Source organism: Charadrius vociferus, unplaced genomic scaffold, assembly GCF_000708025.1.
Source record: "Charadrius vociferus isolate BGI_N301 unplaced genomic scaffold, ASM70802v2 scaffold550, whole genome shotgun sequence".
Taxonomy (NCBI): domain Eukaryota; kingdom Metazoa; phylum Chordata; class Aves; order Charadriiformes; family Charadriidae; genus Charadrius; species Charadrius vociferus.
Genome location: NW_009646425.1, coordinates 533,029 through 542,261, shown reverse-complemented (window position 1 = coordinate 542,261; position 9,233 = coordinate 533,029). Strand labels below are relative to the sequence as shown.

At 39.3% G+C, this 9,233-nt stretch overlaps 1 protein-coding gene across 1 annotated transcript in view; it reads right to left on the bottom strand.

Moving 5' to 3' along the window:
* Positions 1-454: 454 nt before the first annotated feature.
* Positions 455-9,233, bottom strand: part of IARS (isoleucyl-tRNA synthetase) — a 103,041-nt gene continuing 94,262 nt past the window's right edge. The window contains 3 exon segments of the mRNA XM_009881289.1: positions 455-1,066; positions 5,588-5,740; positions 6,718-6,861. Of these exon segments, the coding sequence (XP_009879591.1) occupies positions 984-1,066; positions 5,588-5,740; positions 6,718-6,861 (380 nt within the window). The 3' untranslated portion in view covers positions 455-983.

Here is a 9,233-nt window from a genome sequence, read left to right as displayed (position 1 = left end):
GCACAACAGCAAGTTTCAACACTGATTAACACCACGATTGAAATGCAGTGAAACTTAAGTGTGCTTGAGTTTCTAATTTAAGTTGACTGGTCAAAAAACATCCTCAAACTGAAAAAAATGTTGCCTGGTATTGCACTTGCCTACAGATACACAAGTCAACACCAAAACATTTGGCAAGTTATATTTACTATCATAAAAACTAAAAACCTAACACTAATTTCCATCTAAAACTGCTTTTAAATGTGAAACCAAAGTGAACAACCCTCCCCAAAAACCCTAACCAACATCCCCCAAACCTGTCAGCATCACAATCCAAACAGTCACTGGCATTCAGAATGGACATTTTCAGATTTCAAGTTTCATTACATTTTCCTGATCTATACAGTGTGCTAAGCACCGTATTTCTTTAAAAAATGTACAGAAGCAAAGTACTCTAAACTCAGGGAAACGAGAGTTTGGAGATAAAGCAAATTTATTGTTCCAAGTCTTGAAATAAGGGAGTATCAACAGCCACACACTTCATGAAAATCCAGCTAGTATGAAGGAACACATCCGGGTAACCCTTAAATAAGCGTCAAAGCTATTGTAACATGGTGTATGTATCACAGAGCTTTGTAGGAAACCCATGGTTTAGAAAATCAAAGATGCCCTCTGCATAAAGGACAGGCAGAAAACAGCATCGCTGAGGTACTAGTCCCATTTCTTTCAGGCAAATTACTGCATAGATATCTAAGGTTAAGGAGTTCTGACATTTTTCCAAACAGCTTTTACAGTATCATTAGATAACAAGGAAAATACATTGTGTTTGAACCAAGGAGCAGCATATTAGACATGCACTGGTAGAAAACATCCTGTGTGCAATCTGAGATGTTAAAAGTACCATACACAGCTTGGATGTTAATCTAAAAAGCATACTAATTTAATTTGACTTCATTTTTTTGTGGAAAAAAGTCTACATGGTCTTATTCATAAAAATGGAATTCTCAACATTCAGCTGTGGTGGGTATGACACGAACATAGACAGTCTTCATGTTCAGGTTCTTCATGGAGATGTCCTTCGTGATCTCTGAATCAAGAAAACAAAATAAACAGAACGTGGTTAGTGCTCTTACTTACAAGGTAAAACTACAAACACTTTTTTTTGGCCTTTATTCAGACAGCTCCGCTGGTTCAATCAAAATGGGACTAGGACAGAAACTGCTCCGCTCCAAATTCCCTCCTGTTAACACACAGTGCATTAAAGGAAGGGTCACCACGTGTCATGATTGCCCCTGTGAGAGCTGAAGATACTGTTCTAGGTTACAAAGTAGAATTCTTTGAAAGCCTATGTCAGCCCACAGCTCCCAGCTTCATATCCACACAGAGTAGTGTCTAGTACAGACAATTATTTTATAATGCAATAATACGAAGTCAATACTAACAATAGGACACAATGCACTGAAAACCAGAGTCCCTTGGAAATGTTAGCGAAGAATGGCCATACTAGACAGAGCCGAGATCCATCTCCTCTAGTATCCCACCTCTGACAGGAGACAAAATGTGTGTGAAGGAGTATAAGAATAAGATCGTGCATACATTGACTTGAGTTTTATATGTAAAGCAAGGATTGTAGTAGTATCTGCTGAAAAACTCATGTTGCAGTCTTGTCAACCACGCATAGAGAAGTTCATACCGTACCAGATCGATTCCTTCAGTCTTTTCATAGCTAGATGCATAGTTTGGAATGGCGATAGGCTGAAGTCTCACCAACAAACCTCTTTTAAGGATATAGTGTATTTCCAACAGGCTGATTCAGGGTTTATAATTATTTCTAAAACAACCACAGAGAGTAATAGCACTTTGTGGCTACAGAAAAGGTCACCTGCAAAACTGGTAGGAACCGGCAATCTCTTTCACTATTCTTGCCACCTTACAGAGCATTTTTCCCAAGAAGTTAGATGCTTGCCAGCTCAACGCTTCCGAGCACTCCTCAGCTGTAGCAAACTACCCCAATAACAGAGCAGATTGTTTTGAATACTGGGAGGTACAGCTATGGAACAAAAGTAATCTGAATAAGAAATATACCAGAGGTTTCTTTACCAAGGAACTTCAAAGCCCTAAGAAACTTCAAAGCAGTAACCACAAATACATCTACTTGAAACCAAAGCAAAACCCTATCAGGGGTTACGGTGTTACTCTGCACACTAGAATCCCTACAGACAGCACAAGCAAATAGAGGATAGTTTTAAATTTTGGCACTAGTGTTAGCAGAAATGACAGATGAATAACATTCAGAATGGCTGGGTGTTTTTTCAGGAGAAACAATTTTGTAGTGTGCTGCACTGTATCACCGACCTGATGGCTGATATTCACGCTGCTCTAACTTGGGCTCACCTCCAGCTGAGAGAGACCAAGGCACCGCGTGTGTGGTGGGGGGAGGCGAGTCTGTGAAGTGCATCCATGGAGATAATGTAAAAGCAGTTTAGTTTTCAGTAACATGATGTCCAAGTGAAAACCGATTCTAGAAATGGCAGCGAGGAGTTTTGTTTCCATGTAACAGTATGCACGCTCCTAATATTAAGGTCCCCACCTTTCTTTGAAAAATAGTTCATTTTTAGACTGAGCAGATGTAGTCTGCATCGAAGTTTAAAAGCCATCTATTAACTACAGAATTAAGAAGCCCTTATGGATCATGATGGTACTGTTTTTAAGGAGTTCTCTTCCAGCATAGTACTCTGCTTTAAGCAGCCGAATACCCATCTACAGAGCTAAAAGAGTGGAGGTATAATCCAATTCAGCAATTAGGGCTTTATTCCTTCATTAACCTTCCTTCCCGCCCCATGAAAATGTTACAGCAGTATGTCAAAAAGTTATTTTGGTGTGCAGAAGCAGCCAAACAAACTATGAACTTGATCTCAAAGTCTTTTTTTAATAATTTATTTTTAAAATCAGGAAAAATTAGGAACTACATGGAGCTACTATTTTCAACAGTATTTAAGACAATAATTACTATTAGAAATTGGAAACTTGGTTTATCAACAAAATGTAAGGACATCCTCTTTTCGGTGCCAGTTCCTCCAAAGGAAGACTTTGAAGTTAGCACATTATAAAGCATTGCCTTCATCCCGAACGTGTCTCTGCATCAGCTACCTGTAATGCGTTTCAATCTCATGAATAAGCAACGCTCACCACTTTGGCATTTATTTATAGAATGTTTTTCCAATATTCCAAAGAGGGGTGAAAGACACATTTGTTTCTGAGAAGCTGGCAAGCCTTTGTGCAATAGATAGCAGGTGCCCAAATGCCTGTACCTGACAAGAGTTAGAAAACTAATATTTTCAAAACTGAGAACTCATTTTCCTCTAAGTAATTTTTTTCTTTTCTTCTGATAAAAACAGGCATCAACCTTCCAATTCATGGCTTGTTTGCAAACATTTCAAATGGTTAACAACAATTTATTTTTAACTTTTAGAATAAACTATTAAAAAAATACTCAAGAAGAGAGACCAAACTTTTTGTTTTGAAGGTAGGACCTTGAAATGTATTGGTAAAGAGATGAGTAGGCTACAAAGTTGCAACAGTACACATAAATGTTAATTGAACTAATGTCTTCCACAGGCATCAAAATATTTGTTTTATATGCAGCACTTATTTGTCACATAAAGAAATCTGAAGTACAACCATTTTGGTGTTTATACCATTAAAAAATGTTATGAAAAGAGCTGCACGGTGAGAATTAAATTTGAGCTAGCAGAAGCAGAGCTGTATGGCATAACCATTTGTTAGTTACACAAATCAACCTCCAGGGCCAAGTTCTCTACAGTCGGAGTCTAAAAAAGACCAAACCAGTTGTTTTAGCCTTTGAAGACTTATCAAATCTTTCACATCATCATAAATTGCCACTTTATAAACTTTATTTGAAGTTTAAATAGTTCTGGAGAATTCATACTACAAACATGTTAAAGCAATTTCCCTTTTAGGTAAAAGCATTTTAAAAATCCTTACTTAAATTCAGACTTCAAGGCTATAAATTTTCCTGGTTTGTCAGTTACTTCCCTCTTTCAAAGCTCAGAAGTTTATTAGTTATTTTAGTCTCTTAACTAAGTCATAAGCTGCTGTGAACCCCTGTTGCCCTGTAACAATGACAGAAACCAAAAAAGAAGCAGGTACAACATCAACTGCTCCTGAATGGCTGAATTCCTAGTCAGTGCGGTTTCGCACATAAATACAGTTTTTTGTTTATGCAAATGAAGTGTGGTTGATATACTCGGTTCTTACACCTTGTGCTGTTTCTAAACACTACCGGCTCCAGTTCTCTCTGTTTGTTAACACCATTCGGCACATTATTTTTAGCGTTTGCTCAAGCTATCACTAGAAAGTCTCTTCAACATTTGAGATCCATTTTACTTAAAAATTGCTCTTGAATAAACAGAGCTTAGGTCACATGAAAAGAAAAAAAAAATCCAACTAAAAATCCACAACAAAAGAACCCACACCTTACATGCCCTGACTCTAATCCATCCTACTGGAATCCCTTGAACCCAGGTGGACAGCTAAGAGACCCCAGCTTTGGGCAGCTACGCTGGAGAGCTACACTGCTCCTCCTCCCTCACCAGCTGACGGGCACCTCCCGAGGAAACGCAGCCCAGCCGAGGGTGAGATACCTACATCAGACAAGTTGGCTAACGTCTGGGCAGGTAACCTGACATGTGACAAGGCAAGGTTAAGTGTCATGTATCCCTCCCAAACAGGTTGTCAATCGTGCCACTCTGATAAACTGGAGACAGAATCCTTTGCATCATTTCATTTGAAGAGTTGAATTTTCCTCAATACACAGAAATACCTGTGGGGTTTTTTACCCTATAGTTTCCAATCCAGTCTTCCTATCAAATGAAGTCCCAAATCTTTCTCCGGTTCAACTTTTTAGCACTACAGGTGGCTACATCTTTAGTCTTATCTTTCTTGTGAATCAGATTTTTGTTTCTAAGCCTCACCATCTGTCTGTGGTTTTGGAAGATTCTTTAACATTTCAGATGCGTTACTGTGTGATAAAGCTTCCTACTTCCCAGGTATTCTGAATGAACTGCACTTGCCATACCCTACCAAGTCTGACCTACTCACACAACTCTAAAATAGATCCGATACTCTTTTCCGCCCACTCCCATTCTTCAAAAGGAAGGGAAAAAAAATAAAATATCTGCAACAATAGGAACGTTACAGGAACAATTTGAACAGGTTCTTAAAATAGTCATCCTTTGGACTCACTTCTAGGAGGAGATTCACTCTCTCTGCTTAGTCCCAGCAGCACACAGCTTCCCTTTACATTGCTGCCTGACCTTTCTGCTTCAAAAGGAAGAAACTTCCACAGAACTTCTCGGCCATGTCATGAAGGGAATGCATTACAGCTTTGAATTTTTTTATATATATACATATATATGTATGCTTAAAGGATTTTATTAAACAAATACTGAATTACTTGGCAAAATTAGAAACCAGTGTGTAAATAATGTGCATTTCGTTATTAAATTAGATGACAGGCTACATTAGCTGCTCCTCAACAAAAACTCCCAAGTGTCCTTGGACAAGCAAACCAAAAGTTTGTGCTTACCCTGAGTTTGCGCTTCATCCAGGAACAATTTTAGCCTCCTGCTTCTGAGCCCAAAAACTTTTGCTGTTTCATGTAGAAGACCTTGGTACGTTAATCCGTTCTGACCAACAGGGTTTTCCATTAGAAGAGTTCCCACTGTTCCTTTCTGACATTCTGAAGAAGACACACAGTTGGATCACTACTAGTGAGGAATGATATTATTTCATTTATCTTGGCAAATTCACATTTAGGATTTCTTCTCCCATTTCTCATCTCTGTTTCTTCATAGTGCTGAGTAATTACCAATACCAACCTACTTACAGATATTCACTAAATAAGTTCATGAATTATAGAATCAAAAGTACAATTAACAGCTTGACAAACAAAAGAAAACTTTGCAAAATTCTTTACACAGGTCAACAAGATAACCTAGAGACTGGGAAACATGAAATATTTTAACAGGACACACAAACCACTAAGAACTACAGAAGCCCACAAACACCTTCGGATGATCTAATGCTGTTAAAAACACGTTTTTGGCCCCAGTAGGTTCCCAATAGTGTCAGAGAGATTCCACATGGACAGTCCAGAAAGGACTCGCACCAGGGCAGAGATTAAGAGCAAGTGACTAACAACAACACAGCTGTTCCAAGGGGAGCTTTCAGAGTAGAAGTTACAAGATTAGCAGCTGCGAAACAGAATTACATACACATATCTGTACTCCAGATGAGGTTAATAATAAATTCATTTGACTTTAAAATAGCACTAAGAAACATTTCGCAGGCTGTTTCCAATGGCTTGGGAAAGAGCTGGCTCCTCCTGCATTTATAGTCAGCTTTAGACTCAGCCTTTTACAATAAGCTGCACAGGTGAGCTGCTGGTCAGAAACAGGACAACAATGCTGAAGGGCTCATGTTTAAATGCTGGTCCTTATCTCAAACTGGCTCTCCTTTTCCTTTTATGAAAAGGGGGAGAAAAGCTAAATATAAACATTGTGTTTATTAGAAAGCAAATACTAGGAAAAAATAAACAAAATCTCCATCTACCAATGAAAACGTCTGTACTTATCTTCATCAGTAAGAGCTGGTGTCCAAAACTGAGAGCACAAAGAGCTGAGCCTGCAGACGAGGAGAGAGCACTACCCTACATACCTTGTGGTTTTGCATTCATTAACTGCAAGTTGATATACTGGCAGAGCAGAGCATCAGGAGAGCTGATCAGAGCAGGTGCTGACCCCGTTGTCACATGTAGAGTCTTTCCGCTGAGACTAAGCAAGTCAGTTTTGTTTATCAGTTCTGAAAAAGAAAATGAGACCAGTCAGGCCATTACAGGGAAGCCGAGGCCCAGTTCCCACCAGATTAGCTGACAATGAGGCTTTCTAACTACCGATTCCACTGTGGAGGCGTCTCCCTCTTCGCAATTCCTTCCTCAAGAAAATGCATTTCTCCATTTTGAAAAATGGAATTTGTGCAGAAATATTTGGTTTTTTAAACACAGAAAGTGGAAGTGCTGTGGAAATTAGCTCCTACGTACCATTTCTTACGCACATAAATATACGAACATGATTACTTATGCAATAAAAATAGTTAAATAACTTAAAACAAGCACAAAGTTATTCGCTTCAGCCAACCATTTCTGTCTCATTAAATTAAGACCTATGACCTTTGCCTCTATCCTGACTTCCCTAGCTGAAGCAGCACTGGATGTGTATTCCTATGCAACATCAGGACATGTCCCTCATTAAACTCCAGATGACAATAAATGTAAAATCAGTAGCTAGTTAGCTCATGAATAATGCCCTCTGCATTAATATTTGGGTTTAATGTCAATAACAGCTGATGATTCAGCAGATGGCTCCAGCCACGCATATTTAGAAAATGGCAGAAGATCAGACCCAAAATAAGACCCATGTCTCAAAGGACTGGAGAAGTAATAACCAGCACCCCGAAAGCACTCAGATGAGAAGCTAATGAGGTTTCTGTACGAGAAATGAAAAATGTAGGGCTGCATTCTGCACTGCCTCCATGAGCAGCTGCCGCTCTGTCACAGAGGTAAAAAAAGCTGCCGACGGCCACAACAGTAAAGACACAGAGAAATAACATCACTCTCTGCTACAAAGCTTTTGCACCTACAGAAAAACTCCAAAAACCAAATCCAGGAAGAATTAATAAATTTAATTTCTTGTAAGAATTGTGCATTGCCTGTATGTATGGAAAAGGCACATCTGTCATCTCTTTCCAGCAGGTTTTCAATCCACGTCAGCCCTACTCGCGTGTCACAGAGCCTAAGTGGTACGAAGCTTATTTTCCATCAGTTCATCCGAATGAATTCCGAAGAGGCAGAAGTGACCCTCCTTTTTTCCAGGGATGTTTATAAACTTTAAAATGAAAATAAAAGCCCCACCCCCCAAAAAACACCCAAACAAAACCAACAACAACAACAACCACCCCACCCCAAAACACAACCCCCCCCAAAAGGTGGAAAGTAAACATGGGCTACAAGCTCTGAAGATTTTGCCAACTGCCACAGAACATCAAAGTGCGATGCACTGTGGAAGGCTTATGAGACTGCCCTAAGGAAGGACGAAGACCTCAGACTGCATCTAAGATTCAAAAATGCTACTTTAAAGAAAGAGGCAAAACTTCATTGCTGCTTCTAAAATTCAGTTTTCAAGGATGATGAGTTTATGAAGATGGTGGCCATACGCCACCTACCCAAACACTTCTTTGGTACGTTTGAGGCATGGGGACATCCTCAAGCACAGGAGGGGGCCTGGCTTTTGGTTTTTCTTACAGAAAAGTAGGAAAGTAACTAAATTAACAAGTGGAGAGGAATTAACAAGATTTTATCATATGGAAAGGGAGTCAGCAGCAGGTTTTTCCTAGCGTAACCCTAAAGCTGCTTTGCTTCCACTGACATACAATCCGTGGGCCATGGGTAGGGACAGCACTGGTGAGCAAGGTGCTTCACACAGCAAGAAATGCGTGGCTCCAGGAACTTCAAGTTTGACATTACACAGTTGCCCGGATCTGTGCAGATCTATGCAGGGGTACAGGGCACAAGCTACAGTCACGGTGATTTGCGTATTTAACAAATCTAGCATTTTGCATTACAGGACCACTGACATTTTCAGAAGGAAGAGTTCATGTACAGTGCTGTCAATGGAGTCATTTCATATAACCCTCTAATAAGAGCAAGAAAAAGAAAAAAGTGGATCATTTTTCCATAGATAACAATATGCTTGAAAACAAGCGGATATTACAAGTGCTCATCAATATTAAAATCACTTCTAAAGTCAGTTTCTCCCTGCAGCTGAAGTTTCAGTGGCAATGCTCTTCTAAGGTGCCTTACAGCCTCATGGCCTTTTAAAAATTAAAGATTAAAAAAAATGAAATCTTTTTGTACTCTTGTTCAAAAAACAGCGCTGAGAATAGAATTAAAAAAAAATAGCTATCTGAAGTCAGAGATGAAATAAGATGTGGACCAAGAAGTTTGTAGGGCGAATTTTGCCTCACCTTCCTTCCCCCGCCTTTTTTAAGCCCTATATGATTTACCACTACTTCATTTATTCCTATAAACAAATTGAAATTTTTTTAAATAGGTCTTTTTCAATATGGGCTGCTTCCAGGAAAGCTGAGTGCAAGTCAAAAAGCGTTCCCAGTAAGAA